The sequence below is a fragment of the Carassius carassius genome, chromosome 35 (assembly GCF_963082965.1).
Source record: "Carassius carassius chromosome 35, fCarCar2.1, whole genome shotgun sequence".
Taxonomy (NCBI): Eukaryota; Metazoa; Chordata; class Actinopteri; order Cypriniformes; family Cyprinidae; genus Carassius; species Carassius carassius.
In genome coordinates this window covers 16,311,565-16,330,460 of record NC_081789.1, presented here as the reverse complement: position 1 = coordinate 16,330,460, position 18,896 = coordinate 16,311,565, and the positions used below count along the sequence as shown (strand labels likewise).

Below are 18,896 nucleotides of genomic sequence, written 5' to 3'. Positions count from 1 at the left end.
AATGGAATGAATGTTATATGATGACATTGTTAACAGTGCTGCATGACGTAAGGTCACAAATAACATGAGAATATGCCAACATGCACACTGATATGTATTAACATGCATCTGTTTTTGTAATATTTTGTACAATACTAAGTAGAAAATCCTATTTTTATTATCTGTCTTAATTCCTCAATAATAGTCATGTATGTATGTGACGAAGAAGTTTAACAGAATGTACATGCTGCTCTTTTCCATTTAATGACAGTTAATCATAACTAAAGGCTGTAAACACACAAAAACTACAAGTGGTCCATAAAATGCTACATTTCAAGTCATCTTAAAATCATATTACAACTTTGTGTGAGAAAAAATAAATAAAAATCAGATTAAAGTTTGATGATAATCTTCACAATAATGTAATGTATGACTTCATAAGATGGCTTGGTGTTTTTGACATTTACTTTGCATGGCATTTTGTTTTAATGAAAGAAAGTCAGTCATACATATCTAGAATGACATAAGTAAGAGTACATGCTGAATTTATTTTGGGGCAAAATATGGCTTTAAGATGATTTTATTACAAACCAAAACCATTGTTTTTGCCTCCGAAACACAGCCGCTGACCTCATTATTGATTTAGTTGTTGAAAAGCTGACAACTTGTATAAATCAGTATTCAAGAATACAAAAGCCTTTATATAACTGGTTTTTATTATGTCATTATGATGAGTCAGTCTCCCCTCAAAGAAAATAATTAACGGTTTTCAGAACAGTGAAAATTTCAATGGTCCTGGCCACTACAGGTTTTAAATGGCCAAATACCCAATGTTACAGAAACCTCTTCCTTCCCAGTAATGAACAGAAAATAATCCTGCTAGAAAGTGGTTTTTAAACCACAATTCCACTGCTAAAGAAAATTTAAAAGACACTTAAGAAATGAATGTGTGTCAGTATATAAGATTATCATTTAAAATTTTCAAAATTACACAAAGCACATACAACAGCCACAAACAAAAGAAAGCATCTCCTTTGACAAGGAGCCATTCATCTAGTCTGGCATTTACTAAGAATGGGGAAAAAAAGAGAAAATTTTCAAAATGTTTGAGATGATCTGATTACTAGGCTGCTGGAATGTTACAGTCCCCTGGTGAGGGAATAAAATAGAAAATGGAAAAAATGAGATGAGCAGACAGTTTAGAGAGAAACCAAACTCAGTGACCAATCCATCATCCACCATTATATATCGTGCCACATGGCATCCCATATGTGGTTCATCCCATTCATGAATCAGGCCGTGTCAAAGTAATACATGCTAGACCAAGTTTTGTTAAACATTGACTACTTTCCTCTCAACTTGGACGACGAAGTATTGGCTAAAAAAAATAAGCCAGCGTGTATCACCCTCTATTAAAACAATGCCATTTTTTCATGTGAGCACTTACAGAACATACCTGCTGAAAAAACTAAAACAAAAAAACAAACCAGCCTAAGCTGGTTTGTTGGTTGGTTTTATAAGGTTTTTTAGTCACTTCAGATGGACACTGGAGAACAGCTAAACAGCTAAAATAAGTTCTAGCATGTTTCATGCCTCATTTCACACAGATTGTGTGCTGCCGAGAAAGGACTGGAGTGTTACCTGCATCTAAACCTTTTGGCCTCGGGTTGCACTGCTTGTGGCCCTGACAGCTCCTCATTTCCATCAGCTGTAAATGCAGTTGGCTCAAAACATCCCTCTCCACTGTATAAACTGCGTTGGTTAACTGCAAAACATAATATGCACTTATTGAGTCAGCTATTGTAAGTGCTGTAATTAAGAATAATGACTCTTCCTGTAAGAGCATGCTATTATTTTACAGTATTTTATTTATTTATTTTTTTAATTATGGGCTTCTAAGGCTTTTATTTAAGAGTATACTGGAGAAAAACAAGAAAGAAGTGAAGAGGAGGGATCAGAATTGAAACTATATCCCCAAAGGGATGCATTGCAACACTAGTGCTATGCCACATGGCAGACTTAAAGCAAACTTTCCAATTAAAATACAACTGAGAACACATCCTCACCTGGTATGGGTCACTGTTTAGATCAAAGTACTCCAGGAAACCAGTGGCAAATTCACAGAAGAGTGTGTTGTGAGTTTCATTTATAGTTCTCAGACACCAGTATGTGTTGTTGTTAGAGCTTGTGCAGGCACAGAAGCCACCCACTATGGAAAGAGAGAAATTTGTCATGGTATTTACTTAAGAAAAAAATAAAAAAAAATCAATGCAACTAGCAAAATTAATGAACAATTTCTTACAGTTCCAGAAGGGGGCGGTCTGCCAGTGGTCATTATTATGCGTGAAGCAGGTGAGGCCAGGAAGACTGCAGTCATCACCCTTCTTTTGCCTCTTCCTCTCCTTCCTCTCTTTCTTCCTGCGGCGGATCTCGTTGTAGAGTTGAGTCTTGCTGTCCACTTCCTGCATGGCCTCTCTGGTGGCATAAATAAACGAGACATTAGAGCTAGAGTGAAAGGGAACTCCATCCCGGGTGAATTACACAATGATGGTGGAGGCAAACCAGTCAGCTTTGCACATAGATGGGGTCAGAGGTCATGAGAAAGTGGAAGGATTGGGTACACACCACCTCCCCTAAAAACCACAAGGCTCTTGTCCTATTAGGGTGTTTCATAATCTCACAAAGTGACTTTGTGGTTGTAATTATTTGTTACTCTTCATAATTAGTTTTTATGTTTATGCTTATGAAAGAGCTCTTAATTTAAAAACCCCATCCATCAGAACCGTGACCCATGGACTGAAAATTTAACTAATCGACAATTGTGGGCTATGCATGCATGCATGCAACAGTTCACATTAAACAGGATAAAATAAGAACTATTGGATTCAATGACACTTCACCATTTCAACCTTATTAAACTATTCACAAGTCCATTCATAATTTCACATACAAAAATCTTTGAATTGAGTGGCAGCATAAGTAATGTGAATCATACCACACAGTCAACAAAGTGTGTTAGAGACGATCTACATGGATTGGGACATAAATCCAATGCACTTTATCTCAAGTTATTACAGTCAACAGACAAACTGACGAGGCACGGACACATATGTACACACACGAGAAGCACTCACTTAAAGGGATGGAGATGGTCATTCCTATTCTTCAATCTTTCGGGTTTGTTTTTCTGATGTCTCACTTTGCTAAAGTAGCTAGTTGTAATAAGGAGAGAACAGCACTAAAAAAGCTGGAATTTCTAAAAAAGGCCTTGAACAAACTTCTTGATTTGAAAAATACTGCCATTTAGACTTAAAATGATTAGTTTATATAATCATGATTGAGAAATTCAGGACCATAAGACTAACCTATTGTTACACTACCATTCAAAAGTTTTAATTGGTTGATAAGATAAACAATTAAATAAGCTCTCTTATGCTCACCAAAACGCTATTTTAAATGCTATTTAAAGTAACAATTTTTTCAATTGAATATATTTTAAAATGTAATATATTCCTGAGATGACGAAGCTGAATTTTCTGCAGCCATTATTTGAGCCTTCAGTGTCACATGTTCCTTCAGAAATCATTCTAATATGCTGAGTTTGTGCTTAATAAACATTTAGCATGATCAATGTTGAAAACAATTGCATTGCTTAATATTTTTGGGGAAACTGTGATACATTTTATTAATTTTTTTTGGTATAATGCAAATCCAGTACTGTTGATCAGTTTACTGCACCGATGCTTAATAAAACTTTTAAATATCTTACTGACTCCAAACTTTTGAATAGTAGTGTATATAGAGGAGTAAAATAAAATGAGAGAGATGAGCAGTGGAACGATGACCAATCATGTTTCTATAGTCCGCTCAAATTTGCCTCCAGTTCACATGACTCAAGGAATTGCCTAACAAAGATAGATGTCAACTGACCTCTTCTTTCCACATTCACACTCATCCGGTCTCCTCCTCTTTAAATGGCCTCTAACCTCACGCAGTTTCTTCATTTTATCCTGGAGAAGTTCAATCTACGGGACAAGTGTCTAAAATGAGCATCATGTGGTTTAAACAGTTGTAATATTAAAGAAAATACAGGACAGTGAGCCTCACTTCTTGGTCCACAAAGTTCTTGTGGTCTTTCCACGCTCTGGAGGACTGGTAAATCTCTCTTTCACAGCGCACGGTGTCATTTATTAATATGAAACACCTGTGATTCCAAGGTAAAATGAACAGCAAATGAGCAAAACACACTTTAAATAGTCTAAACTACAATAATATTGAACTCAGTTTATTTTGAAATGGTGACCAAAGGCTTACTTGTGTGTGACTTTAAGAGAACTGGGGTATCCCACAGCATTAGTATCATCCGACTGCATCTCCTCCGATCCGTCATCGGACTCCAACCCAAAGTCTGAATCAAAACCTCCCTCGGGCTCATGGTGCCGTTTGCTGATTTGTCGTGGCTCAAGGGGGGTTTTGTCATCAGCCTGCAGGTCCACATCGTAGATTTCACCCTCAAACTCCACTGACAGGGATCTGGCCGGCCTTGTGTGAACAAAGCGAGGTCTGAAGCCTGAGGGAAGACATCAGTGTCAGCTACACATACTTAAATATTTATGTGTCATAGTTAAATATTTGTATACATATTGCTAGAGCTAATTAAATTTCCTCTAATAGGTTTCAAAAATATGCCACTGCAACTCATCACCAATAGATGGCACCAAAAAATATGGCTCCAAGTTCTCTTACAATCATGGGAGTGCGAAAAACAATGAATTAGAAGTAATTAAATACCATTTTCAGCAGTATAACAGCTAGTTTCATAGCAATAGTTTTATAAATTATATCATTTAGTTAAATGAAGCTGGCCAACACCAGGCTTTTAACTTAAATTCTTTCAGCTTAATGGAGCTATTGAGGAAAAACCTACTGTTGGATTCTTCCCAGTGACTCAAACTTTTGAATCTCTTCACTCTATTGATTTGCTAATTGACCGTTCCTAGGCTGCATCATTAAACCAGTAGGTGGCGACAAGTGAGTGACTTTCAGTCCTAGTCTAAAAGGTCCAGTGTTTGTCTATACAGTCCTGAACAGAGTGCATATACTCACGTGGATTACTGCTCTGGGCAAACTGTCTCTGTGCCCGCCGTGCTGCCTTAGCCGCTTTGTAAGGCCGTTCTCCACAGTGGCAGTCTTTCTCGCGGCTGTCAAAGCTTCTAGAGCGCAGACTCCTCGCCCTCTTCTTGGATCCTTCCTTCAGAGAGCTCTTACACTTCTGCAAACGCCACTTCCCACTGACCTCCTCCACACAGTGCCATTTCTGTAACAAAAAGGGAAGGAATTCAACTTGTGGGCAGACATTTTTGTCTGGCTAACCACTTGTTGTGTAAGAGCCATCTCATTTGCATAACCACAGCTGTTTTTCTGAATGAAATTAATCTTCTGTCTGTGAACGGGCGAGCTTAGCGGTCAAACATCTGCATCTGTGGAGTAATCCCATTAATTCACAATCACACGGCACAAGAGCCACCTCACAATTCTTTCCCATAAAAAAGCAATTTAGACAAAATCTTCTAAATAAGCAGGACTGTTTGCTTTGCAAACTGACCACAGCTCAGACATGTGCTCACAACTATGGGAAACCATATCCAAACAATGGCCACAACCCTGTACTGATTTCCTGTGAAGTTCTGAAGTCCCATCATTGAGTTTATGTATCTGCGGGTGATGCTGTATCTGTTCGCAGTGAGGATGTTTGTTTGAAGGGCGGTATACCAAAAAGGAGTTCGCCAAAGCTTGCTTGAGCACTTTCACTCTTAGTTCCTCCAGAGTGTGTAGCCAAATGCACTAAAACACGTTGAGCATTTCTTGTGCCTCATATCCCCCCTACACACACACACACACACACACACACACACTGGCTCCAAATAGCCAGAAGTCAAACAGACATAAGCAAACAGTGCCACAGCCAACTATGCGGAGCCTCGCTACTTGAATGACTGACTCAGACTCAGGAAGAAACAGGCATAAACTTTCACACAGACTCAATCAAACACACTGCCCTCACTGACCTCACTGCAGGCAGTAGGACTGCGTTAATGCAGTTTTGCAGGCTTTTTCAACACATTCCTACTAGTCAAAGTAAAAGAGAGAGTATATTAGAAAAACAGATACTGATACTCTATTCAAGCTAAGACTTGAGCTGGAAGTAGTAGACCATAAATACAAGTTTTGTCTGTGCTCAACAATTAAACCATGTCAGTTTTCCAAAAGATTGCATTTCACAGGAAAACGAAGTCAGTAGCAAATGCTAACGTACTTATTGAAAACATCCAGTCATCGGGTCAGTAAGATTGTTTAATAGAAGTCTCTGATGCTCAACAAAGCTGCATTTACTTGATCAAAGTAAGAACAGTTAAAAAAATATTCTCGTTGCTTCGTAACATTAAGTTTGAACCACTGTCACATGGACTATTTTAACAATGTCCTTAGTCCTTTCTGGGCCTTGAACGTGTCCGTTGCATTGCTGTCTATGTAGTGTCAGAAAGCTTTTGGATTTCTTCAAAAATATCTTAATTTGTGTTTCAAAAATGAACGAAGGTCTTACGGGTTTGGAACGACATGAGGGTGAATAATAACTGACAATTTTAGGTTGAACTATCCCTTTAATAATGCATTTAAACTATAGGACAAGGGACTTTTGTTTAGAAAGCAAATGGCATCAACTCTGATTTCATGTTGAATTTAACAAATAATTCAGGTTTATCGCTAAAAATGTTAGGATCTTTCTCTGAAACTATTACTTCAGCTTTGTTCTGGCAGGTGACTGGACTAAAGAAGTCTGAAGCGCATGTGTTATTCCGACAAGTTTTCTGCATTCAATCAAATTTCCAGACAAAGTGTTGCAGACAAACACTTAACTTGACCATAAAAAGAATCTGGTTTGCATTATTGCAGTCCTTGAAATACTGTCTGAATTAACGCTACCTGAAATTGTACCAATTTGTAATGTTCAGCTCTCTCTGATTCATTGCCACACCACAGAGGGTCTGGTGGAGCAGGCACACACTGTGCTGATGAAAGAAAACTGTGACCAATCTCCAATTATACTTAATTTGTTGTAAATATCGGTTTCAATTACAGCGGCACCGCTCATGAGACTCTGACTGTGAGCCACACACTCCAATCTCCGGTTTCGTGTTGAAGGTGCAGATGAATGTATTCAATCATCATTTAAGGTTGGGTCAAAGAGCATTTTTAGTGCATAAACACCCTGGTTCAAGCCCATAGTATGGTAAACAAGGACCAGGTTGAGACTATTTGAATGTCTCAGAGCAAACATTGTGCATATGTGTGCAAATTCATAATATTTATAGACAGTAAGTGACAAAAAGAGTAATGTGTTTGAGTTTATACCTGTCCTGGTTGTTCGCAGGGCGTCTGATACTCTGCCTGCTGACACACCTCTTTCAACTTCTTGTATTTGGGTAAACTGTTAGAGTGTTGTGTGTTCAAGTTGCCTCCTGACTCCTCTTTCTTGCGCAGGATTTTGCTGGAATGACAAATGTGCTTTGGTGAGTTGCTAGGTCACTTTTGCTAGGACCCTCTGTGATACATCTGTCTTCTGAAGATATCTGTCCTAGTTATTTAGTTGCAGACAGTTCTAACAGATTGCATTAAAAAATGTTTTAATGTTTGTTAAAGGAATAGTTCACTCAAAAATAAAAATCTGCTCAATTGACCCAACCTTAGGCCATCCAAGATGTGGTTTGTTTCTTCGTCAGAACGGATTTGGTGAAATTTAGCATTACATCACTTGCTCACCATTTAATTACATCACTTGCTCACCAATTAACATTTTGATGTGAAAAGCAATATAAAGTTATATAAAACTACAAATATAAGCTGCATATATATATTTTAAATAAAGAAATCCATCTTTAAGGGGTTTTTTTTATTTTAACTGTTGCTTCTGGCCAAAACACCAATCTCTACTACATTATAATGCTTCCTCCAGTGAAAAGGTCAATTTCTCCACATCAAAATCCTTTTTTTTTAACAGTTTTTGCTTGTAAACAGTGCCTGATCTGTGCATTTTCCTCTCCCGATTCAGATGAGATCACCCTTTAATAGAGAAAGTAATATTATATGGAAAAAAGGATTCATAATTTAGCCAGAAGCAACAGCTTTAGTTAAAAACGTCCTAATGATGGGCTTTATTACAAACATACAGCTTGTTGATTATTGATGTTTGTTTGTTTTTATCAGCTGTTTGGACTCCCATTCTGACGGCACCCATTCACTGCAGTTGATCCACTGATGAACAAGTGATGTAATGCTAAATTTGTACAGCATAAGCTAAATCTTGGATAGCCTGAGGGTGAGTACATTTCCACAGCTTGTCACAAGAATTATTCCTTTAAACCCAGCCAATCCATAAAAACAAATCATAAAAAGCAGAATTAGGATTCTGTCGACTGAGAGAACCCAAAAATCTAGTGATTCTGGTTGCCTAGCCAAGATATGAACACGGTCCATCAAAAAGAACGAATTAAAGTATTTTATGAAATTCAATAATACATATTTAATTGTACATGCTCATTTAGCCTATTTTTAGATTTAAAAATGAGCTCCACCATCGTCGAACACATTTAAAACTTTTCTTTTTTTTATATAAAGAGCTGGAACGCCATTACTGATCATTCTGGCCCAGATTAACCTTCGCCTGCAAGGGAAATGAAGTGTTCTGCATGATTTCACCGCAGCTGATTAATGAAGTAGTTGCTAATCTGACTTCTCACAAAATGGGAGCTGTCGTGACCGTGCAAAACAGGTTGAATTAATGGCATTTTGGTATAAACACGCTTGAGTCCGCGGTCTGGCTTTATACACAACAGTTACTGAGTCACGGAAGCAACAGCCGGCACTGATCAACGATGTGCTTTATGATTGCGCCATTCCTGAAAAACCTTCTTTCACTTAGCCTTAAGCAGAAATAAAGCACGGACTGACTGTGGGAGCGGCAATATGCCATTACACAGACTGACAACTCCCTGCGAGTGACACGAGGAATGTTAGACCGTGGTTGTGCCCACGGCCACAGATACAATATATAGAGATCAGCGCAAGTTAAATAGGGTAACCTCAATACCATACCCACATTCCTCACATCAGTCACAGAAATCAAGGGAAATGCAATGCACACGTATCAAGTTTGAGTCTGATACCACACGTAATATCATATATTTCCCCTGGGGAAGGAGTTTTTCTGTCGTGAGTGTCCTAGGTTACTGAAACATATCCAATAATGAGAGTCTAAAGCGGTCATCTGAAGAGCTGAACTCCTGAGAACATATCTGAACGAATAATGTCTGATCTTTCCGTGACGCTGCAGTGATTGGTAATTTGGATAAATAAGAATATTTCTGTGATATTTTCCCACAATTTTTTTTGGTGACCTTGAACCGAGACAAGTCAAGGAAGAAGGATATTTGTGCAATGGAATCCTAAAATCATAACACGTAAATCTGATCTTATCTTTTGGCAATTTTACAGTGAAATCGTGGAATGGTTTGAACTGCATGCGGTGAGCCTCCCGTACAAAATAAATCAATTCAAATTTATTTCGCACATTCTGCAGTATGATTGAGAAGAGGGGGGATAGTGTTTGCCTTACCCCCGCTCCACGAGGAATGTGTCCCTCCAGACTTTGGGTTTCCGGTTGGGTTTGAATCTGCAATACGAAAACACAAATATTTTATTTCTCTCTCAGTCTTTGTGTCATTTGCATACCATAAGCAGATGTTTAGCTTGGCCTGAATCTGCTCAACTTCTCCTGCCATCATGAGTGGCAGCGACCCCAGAGCACTTCCAGCATTCTTTACCTGCCAGAAACCCCTTATAAATGAACTCCAAATGTTCACAAACCGTTAAACTCAACTTAATTTAATTAAAAGCAATAAACAGATACTCCACAACCATTTATTACACTGGGAAGGTGTTTTAGCTCACCTATTCCCAGTCTTTTCCTGCTCCAAAAGCTTCAGGATAGATTTGCCGTCCATATCAGGTGGAGTGTCTAGACCAGCTATGTCCAGGATTGTGGGTGCGAGATCAAGGTTTAGTACAAGATGGTTGTTCCTGTGGGGTAATACAAAATATTATATATGTTATGTTATGTTATATGCTGCATATGGTATATGTGTTACATGTTATATTGATAAAACTAATATGCATATCTAAAATGCATATATAAATTTATACATTGTTTAAATATTTAATAAAAGTATTTAAATAAATTGTATGAATTGTGTATTATACTGCACGATAGTGCTAATAACATCGTGCAAATATTGTGCATAAGTTAGCAAAATTATATATAAATGTACATATAAATCTATCATTTAATAGATAATTTATGTGTATAATTTAATACATTTTTATGTTTGTATATTGTGCTTACAGTAAATTTTAATATATATAAATATATATATATATATATATATATATACATATATATATATATATATATGTGTGTGTGTGTGTGTAATTTAAATATATACATCAATAAAGAATTTTATATAAAAACATTTTCAAAAGTGTGAAAATGTATATATACACATTTAAATATGAATATATCATTTAGTGTATATTGTAATTTTAAATGTGTGCAGTTTAATACAAGTTTAGTTTTACATAGAGCAGTTAATTAAAAAATATACATTTATATAAATATGTAAAACAATATATAAATGTATATATTTTAATGTGCGAAAATTACAAAATGTGCATTATACTATTATATGATCCTAATAAATAAAAATGATAATTTCCAAATATATTTTAAAATTTGGTTATACTTTATCTTTAAATAATTAATTGAATATATATAATATATAAATGTTATACATTTTTATGTACTATTTCTTTTTTTATTTAATAAATAACAATTACAATTTTTAATAAATAATATTTTTTTTAAACAATGTATTTAATATAATATGTTTATTTAATAAATAATTTAATACATATTTTGTATATATTATATAGATTTTCTTCATTTATTTTTTAAATCTATTACCGTATTCAATTTTAATATTGAAATATACAAATATAAAGTGTGGAAAGAAATTATATTGAGGAAAATGTACATTTCAAACAAGTTGATTTTACCTGGCTCCTGGTTCCACATTAGGACCTCTGACAAAAAACGGCACTCTGATGTCAAAATCATAGGGCATAGACTTCCCCTTGACCAGGCCAAACTGGCCAATGTGGTAACCATGATCCGCTGTGTAAATGATGTATGTATTCTCCAGCTCCCCAGTGTCCACCAGGACATTATATATCTGTAAAATAAACACACATTTCCTTTCCGTTTCTGTACAAAGTCTGTTAAATATCCAGAATTTGGAGAAAGAATGTCTAAACTGCTGACCTTTTCCACAGAGTCATCTACAGACAGCAGCGTCTGGAGCCTCTTCCTGTGCAGGTAGTTGGTGAACTCCATGTGAATCGGCTTCATCGGGCCGGTGTACTGCATGATCCAGTGCTTATCCATGTTTGGTGCGTAGTTATAGCTGGGAGTTCTGCGTGAGTAAGCACAACATACTACTGTGAGGAAAACATGCACCTGTCTGCCATTTCACAAGCACTTGCGGTTGTTGGAGTTGCCTGCTGTATAACATACTTGACAAGCATCAATAACAGCAGTCGCCCTCCCCCTCCACGGAAACGTACTAATTCTCTTCGCTAGGTGTTTTTCTTGGGCTCGCTCTCCATCTCTCCTCACACCATGCTGAGAGTCTTAGGGTTTCTTGGCAGCGTTTAATCGTTTGAGGGTTGGCACATGCAGAAGAAAAATAATAGCTTCCCCAGCCTTCGGGCCCAAAATAAAGTTTGTAATAAGTCCAGCAAGGACAGAGCTATAACTCATTTGCATTTGAAGTGGAGAATAAAAAGCTGGGTAAACAGGAGGCCGTGGACTTGTTTGTGGAGCTAAGGCTGCGAGATGGCCACCTGTTGACTGCAGTTGGCCTCGCTCCACAGCTGAAAGACATGGCCTTCCTTCGCTTTCCAGACTAGACTCTTGTGCCTAGTGTCATGATGAATGATGGCCACATGAAGGCTTCTGCCATCTCCTCCTCAGTCCGCCTTTGTCCGCTCGTTGAACTCTTCACCCAGCTCGTGAGGCACACTAATATACCACACACACACACACAGAAAAACGGCTTCGCATAGGTAGAGCAAATTTGAAATTTGGAGATCAAAAGATGGAACTAGTCCAGATTCAACACCTGTCACAAAGCAGGGTGGAGAACGTTTGTCTTTGAGAAAAAATACTTGTGTAGTTTTTTGCTATAGCACAGAAAACATCACATGTTTCTGAAATCTCCATAAATACTCTTTCATTCTATGTGATAAGAATAATAAAAATAATTCTACCCCCCCCCCAACACACACATACTTTGCCCCTTGAATTTATCATATGGCAATGCAGATTTTATGCATTTGAGATTTTTGGTATCAATTACCACATTAAAAAGCTCACAGGCTTACGCAATGAGTGGCAGGAAAATCATCCGTGGCTTTATTTAACTTTCACATAATGACTCTAGCAGGGCCACGTAGTATAATTTCCTATTATGCAAATTAATTATAAAGACAGACAAAGTCTAGTCTATTAAAATGATAATAAAAAAGTACAACAAAACAAATTAAATGTATATTTATTTTACTTATTTCATAAAAAAAAAATTATATATATATATATATATATATATATATATATATATATATATATATATATATATATAAACTAATAGAAACTATAAATAAAAATATAAAAAATATAACCAATTACATTATTAATTTTGATATTTTAATGAATATTCAAATGTAGATATTTTAATTAATAAATAAATAAATAATATTAAAATTTAATTTAGATATTGTACATGAGTAAAATATAAAAGTAAACAAATGCTTATTTAAAAATGTATTTATATTATAGCTTAAGTAAAATATGTGTAAAACAAATACACAAAATAAACTGTAGTATAAATAAAAATACTGCAGTATTAATAAAAATAAACTAAATATAAGTAAAATATAAAACAATTAAATAAGTAAAATAAATAAAAGCAAATACATATTGAAATAAAACATATATATATTATAACTTCAGAAAAATATATATGTAAAACAAAGACACAAAATAAACTTGTAAACTATAACTAGAATACATAAATACAAGTAAATAAGAAAAAGAGAGAGAGAGAGAGAGAGAGAGAGAAAGAGAAGGAGAGAAAGAAAGATAGTTCTTGAAGCCATTTTTCCCCTCCCACTTTTTCTGTATTTACCTCTCTATATTTGGTGGAGCACCTTATTTGTGTTTTTTTTTTATATGCATGCTTTTGTTAATTTTTATCCTGATGATAAATAAACCCCAAAAACCCTGCTGCATCACTCCAGAGTGCAACCTGCGCCTGCCATCTGTTTCACTGTTCATTTGGCACAACTTCCCAGGCAACCCTTTCGGCACCAGAGCGACTTGCCAGCCAATCTGAACCTTGGGGTTTCCAAGTGTGATCCATTCAGAGCCCATGCACTTAAAAAGATATTAATAACGCAAAAGGGTCTTCTTAGACAATGCATTCTCCCAAACCTACATACTGAAAGGCATGATTGATATGAGAAGAGCCAGAATGTTGTGTAGGAAGACAGGCTGAAAGAAATGGTTAGGCCCGAGGGACAAAAGTGTGATGTCGCCCTGACCAGGATCCTGACATGCCTGGGATGTTAAGGACTTGGAGATGGATGGCCTGTTGCCACAGCGCTGTTTGTGGAATAGGAACCTAGCCACGAAACTGATGATAGTGCAGTGAACCCATCAAGGTCTTGGCTCCGGAGTGAGAACCATAAAAATCTCATCCCCCATCATCTTACTTTGCATGTGCCAGAACTTTACTTGGACGACAAATCACTTTAGTTTCATGGTGGTGGTGTCGAGTGTGAAGTGCATTTCAGTGCACTGTCATCTCTTAAGAGTCTAATTTTAATGCCATATCCAAATATATGAGGCCACAAAAATTCCTAAAGCTACAAGCTTATATTTACCTGCAAGCCAAATTATAATGGTTTAAAATTCATAGGAAAATGATCTGCTTGGAATGCTACTGTTCTATTAAAAAATGTGTCCCTTGGAATATCCTATTATAAATACATACAGAACAATAAAAATATCTAGACTCAACAATTTGAATGCCAGTGTCTATACCAGCTGGGCTTGGCTCTCGGACAGGATAGACTGGGTTCAGTGGAGTTCATCGTTGTCGAGAGTGTAACTGAATGTTCTGGGAGTCACTCACATGTGCTGGGAAGCGTTTGGGAAGAGCTCGGAGTACTGGGGAGCTGAATCCTCCGGGCCGTGAGGTGCTGCATGACTGATCACCATCATCACCGGCCGATGCGGGTACATGCGCTTGGACATTCGGAAGTAGTTGATGCTGTCGTTGGTAATCAGATCAGTGAAGTAGTCCTGGAACGGGAAGAAACAAAAATCATGCATACATAGTTAATGCTCTCCACATGGATATGCTTTTCTTTCACAGCTTGAACAAATAAAGCAAGGGTCAAGACATGATTTTTGTTGTTGTTGTCGTCGTCGTCTAGATCTATTTATTTACATTTAGGAATTCATTTCAATTATTATTTTAGAATTCATTTATATCATAAAATATTTAAATTTGTTTATAAACATTTAAATTACAATTTTGAATTAATTATACATATTTAAATTGCAATTCATACATTTAAACATTTTTAAAACCACTGAAATGTTTTTAATTATTTAGAAATATTTACATTTGTTTATAAAAAAAAATTATTATTTGGGGAAAGATATTATTAGACCCTCAAAATTGTGCAAATCTGATAAATATAGATAATTTAATATATATTTATACACATATACATACACATATACATACACACACACACACACACACACACTAGTATTAATATTAAAATTTTACATTATAATATAATATTTATATTATTTTTGGATGTAATATCATTTATTGCTACTTCCTAAAAACATTCTTGAACTCATATTTTGAAAAAAAAATAAACAAATAAAAGTGTATTTTATAGTCATTGCTTAAACTTTCTTGTAAATGGTACAGATTTTTAGTATTTATTTTATATATATATATATATATATATATATATATATAAATAACTGACATCACTCTCAACAATAGAATTAATGCCATGATGCTCACAAGTACTAAACACAACAAGGGTGTTGATGGCTTCACTCAATGTTAACAGGGTCTTGGCCTCCATGAGTCTGGTGTTATGACAACACTGAAGTCTCAATCTTACTGCTATGAGGCAGAAGCAGGAATGTGCACAAGGGCTTGGGGGTAAAAATCACGTGATGCTTAAGCCATAAGCCCTTTGATGGCACTGCTCCTGATCTGGGCTGGTTGTGGGAAAGTCTCCGCCCCCCTTTACCCTCCCCATTGCTAAAACATGCAGCTACCAGCATCTGTGGGAGTGAAAGTCTTTTGGAAGTTATTGTTTAGAGACGTGCTCAGTGGACCTTGTTCCTCTGCATTACAGCAAAACGTCTCTGTTGTACACCTAATTAAACCAGCATGTTTGTTTACATTGGAAAACTATACAGCATCATCTTGAATGTTTCAGTGAAATAGAATCTGAATATACCTAGCATAACTAATGCATTAAAGATCTCGGACTGAATTAATCACAAACTGTGCCTTTGCAACAAATTCTTATTGATTTACCTGTTGACTAAACAGGACAAAAAGGCTACAGCTAATCTGAAACGTGTGACATTCTTCACCAATGAGAATCATTTTTGTTGCAAAATTTGGGGCAACATTTCTGGCCAAGATGTTCTTCTAAACTTTCATAGGTCTTTCTTGATTCTTTAAATCTCAATTTAAACAGGAACATAAGTGTCGCTAACTAAGGGTTTCCAGGAACCACTTGAAAACATAGCCACAAAATTTCTGCAAACCTCATGGAGAAACCTTCATTCAATTCAACAAGCAGGTTATTGACACCCAAGTATCAGTCCAAATATTTATTTGCTCATCACCTACACTGCCTCCAAGCCAATTTATGCCCAAACCATGACACCTCAGCACAAATTCCACATTCCCCGAAAAACATGCTACCTGAGATAGACTCCAAAAGCTTGTTTTGACAGCAGCTCAAAAACACTCTAGAGACGGAAGGTAGCCATGTCAAATTAAACTTTTTAAACTTTGATTTTATCACTTTGCTCATATTGAAGGTCTTGCACAAGGATGGCAAAAGTCACAATCACTTCACATCTAGCCATACTGTAAACCATGGCTATGTAGCTATCACACAGGGCAGTACTGTGTAATATGATAACCTGTCACGAAGGTAAGCCATATTCTATCATGTTATCTTGACAGTTAAATTTTGGGCATTTTCTTTGTTTGAGTGGGTGGGTTTTTCTGAGATTTTGGGCTTGAAATCGTCTGTCCAATCTGACAACACTGGTAGAGTGACAGATCACTGTAGCGCCTCAGTTCAAGAGAAGCGGCAGAGCGAAATGCACGCAAATTATAATCTCATCCGCTTAAATACCAATTTCAGCACGAAATAAATGAATAAACACCATAGGGCAAGGAGTACAGCTTACCGAAATCCGTATACTGTCTCATGTTATAGCTAAATCAGTGTTTTAACTGCAAAAAGACGTCCATATAAGCTTGTAAAAAATCAAATAAACATAAGGGTTAGTACAACACAGTATCAGTCTAAGATATGGAGACACTGTATTGTACAAAAAAAATTTTTCTCTCTGTTTGCATTACAGATGTATATGCCATCTGTTTGTTTTTAAATTTGGACCTTGTTTAAAAGTTTGACAATGAATGTCAAGTAACATAAAATTTACCTACAATATATATATATATATATATATATATATATATATATATATATATATATATATATATATATATATATATATATATATATATATATATAAAAAGTTATGACGGCAACCATTTAAATGTTTATATAAAAAAAAAAGGAAAAAAGATTTGGAGTAATAATAGAATCATGTAATTGTAACTATTTTAAAAAGAAATTTACTTAATGTAATTGAAGCATTTGTATACACATTAGTTAATTTTAACTTTCAACATTATAGTAATGTAATACTAACTGACTCTTTTTTTACAGCATTAATTTGGCATGTACTGTACCTGATATACATCCAAAATAATAGACATTGAATCAAAAGCTTGTGAATCAGAATTGAATAGTGACATTTTTGTGTCAAAATGCATCCCTAGAATCTTATAGTAATTATCAACTCGATCTCATGAATGTGCGCCTCAATGGTTTCTGTTTCTATTTGGCGAACTATTTATACATAAAAATGGACTTTGACAAGCATGATATGCAATTCGTATGTTTTGGGGTGTGAGGTAAGTAGGTAAAATATCTCTATGCCAAAATTAATTATATGCAAGCTAACAAAGTGCATATAATATGCATGCAAATTCTGTGGACATCAAACACAAATTATATGGACATCAAACACATGCACATCGTATGAACACCAAAGTCAGTTTCTGCGTATTAATAGTACATAGAATATATAAAAACTATTTTGCTATTGATACATATTTTTATGAGTGCGGACTCAATTTTGTGCTTAAATGTTGACTTATTTAAAAAAAAAAAAAAAAAATGTACAAATTATATTTAATGCAGAACGAAACACTAGTAGAAGTATACCAGTCTGAACATTGTCCAAATGCCCAACCTGTCAAATCAGCAGAACAGAACATAGTTTTGTCTCAGAAAGGAACTTTGCCCCAAGGACAATGTCTCTTTTTCTACCAAGTTTTATTCAGTGTAACCACCTGATGATACACAAGACACCGACGTAACTCCCCATGCCTCCTTTAATCTAACCACATTCCATGTGGAGTCAACCGACCCAAATTTTATATGTAATTAGAGGCCTGAAATTAGTCGCGAACAGATCATACAATTGAACAAACTGATTTTTTTTTTTTTTTTACAGCTCTTGGCATGGTGACAGTGCTGTAAATGTATGTGACCAAGCGCACATACCTTGGCATAATCCGCGCCGTGCTTCTCCTTGTTCCCATTCCGACAGACGGTGTAATTATAAAAACGGGAATTTTTGATCAGTCCCACCCATTCGCGCCAGCCAGGTGGGATGTAGCTGCCGTTGTACTCATTGAGGTACTTCCCAAAGAAAGCTGTGGGATAAAATAAAGAAAAACATAAACTTGAATCTGTGTTCAGTGAGGTAGACACAAAGGCTAGAATAATTATCATTTACGACAAGCGTCTCAAAACACTGCCTATGAACAGTACCTGTAAATTTCTCTCTCTGCATTGTATACATGTCTTCTCTACCCTTTCCCCTCTAAGCTAAGCCAAAACATCTTGCAAAAGAGCTGGGCAAACAGCCAGTCTGCCCTGGAGAGTTAATTGTAGACTAACACATCAGCTGGAAACCACAAGCAGTAGTGAGACCTGAACCCCTTCAGGGTCAAAACGCGCTGCCACTCAAGAAACACTGCACAGGGCTACTGGCACGTTTAGATCCATGTTTAGCTTCCACAAACCAGACAAATTGAAAATTCCTGTAAAACTTTTATTTGACCTTTAGGAACAAATGTGAAAGCAAAATTCCAGTCAAATTGCAGAACACTGTCAGACGAATGCATTTCCAGGGTAAAGTGGGAAACTTGTAGCATTACAAAATATACTGTATAATGTATTTTTTTTAAATGCAGCTCTAGTGAGCATAAAAGTCTTCTTTAAAAAATTAAATTTAAAAAAATCGTACTGACTCCACACTTTTG

At 36.0% G+C, this 18,896-nt stretch overlaps 1 protein-coding gene across 7 annotated transcripts in view; it reads right to left on the bottom strand.

Moving 5' to 3' along the window:
• Positions 1–18,896, bottom strand: part of sulf1 (sulfatase 1) — a 107,094-nt gene that overhangs the window by 2,303 nt on the left and 85,895 nt on the right. For 5 of the 7 annotated variants that reach the window (XM_059524611.1, XM_059524610.1, XM_059524609.1 and 2 more), the window contains 15 exons: positions 18,133–18,284; positions 14,346–14,515; positions 11,414–11,564; positions 11,149–11,324; positions 9,988–10,116; positions 9,653–9,709; positions 7,393–7,528; positions 5,086–5,296; positions 4,294–4,549; positions 4,087–4,183; positions 3,910–4,004; positions 3,114–3,191; positions 2,282–2,454; positions 2,046–2,188; positions 1,621–1,744 (listed from right to left, as the gene is read on the bottom strand). In XM_059524611.1, coding sequence (XP_059380594.1) covers positions 1,621–1,744; positions 2,046–2,188; positions 2,282–2,454; positions 3,114–3,191; positions 3,910–4,004; positions 4,087–4,183; positions 4,294–4,549; positions 5,086–5,296; positions 7,393–7,528; positions 9,653–9,709; positions 9,988–10,116; positions 11,149–11,324; positions 11,414–11,564; positions 14,346–14,515; positions 18,133–18,284 — 2,148 coding nt within the window. Of the gene's footprint in view, positions 1–1,620; positions 1,745–2,045; positions 2,189–2,281; positions 2,455–3,113; positions 3,192–3,909; positions 4,005–4,086; positions 4,184–4,293; positions 4,550–5,085; positions 5,297–7,392; positions 7,529–9,648; positions 9,710–9,987; positions 10,117–11,148; positions 11,325–11,413; positions 11,565–14,345; positions 14,516–18,132; positions 18,285–18,896 lie in introns of those variants that run through there. The other 2 variants (XM_059524612.1, XM_059524615.1) reach the window with 2 other exon arrangements.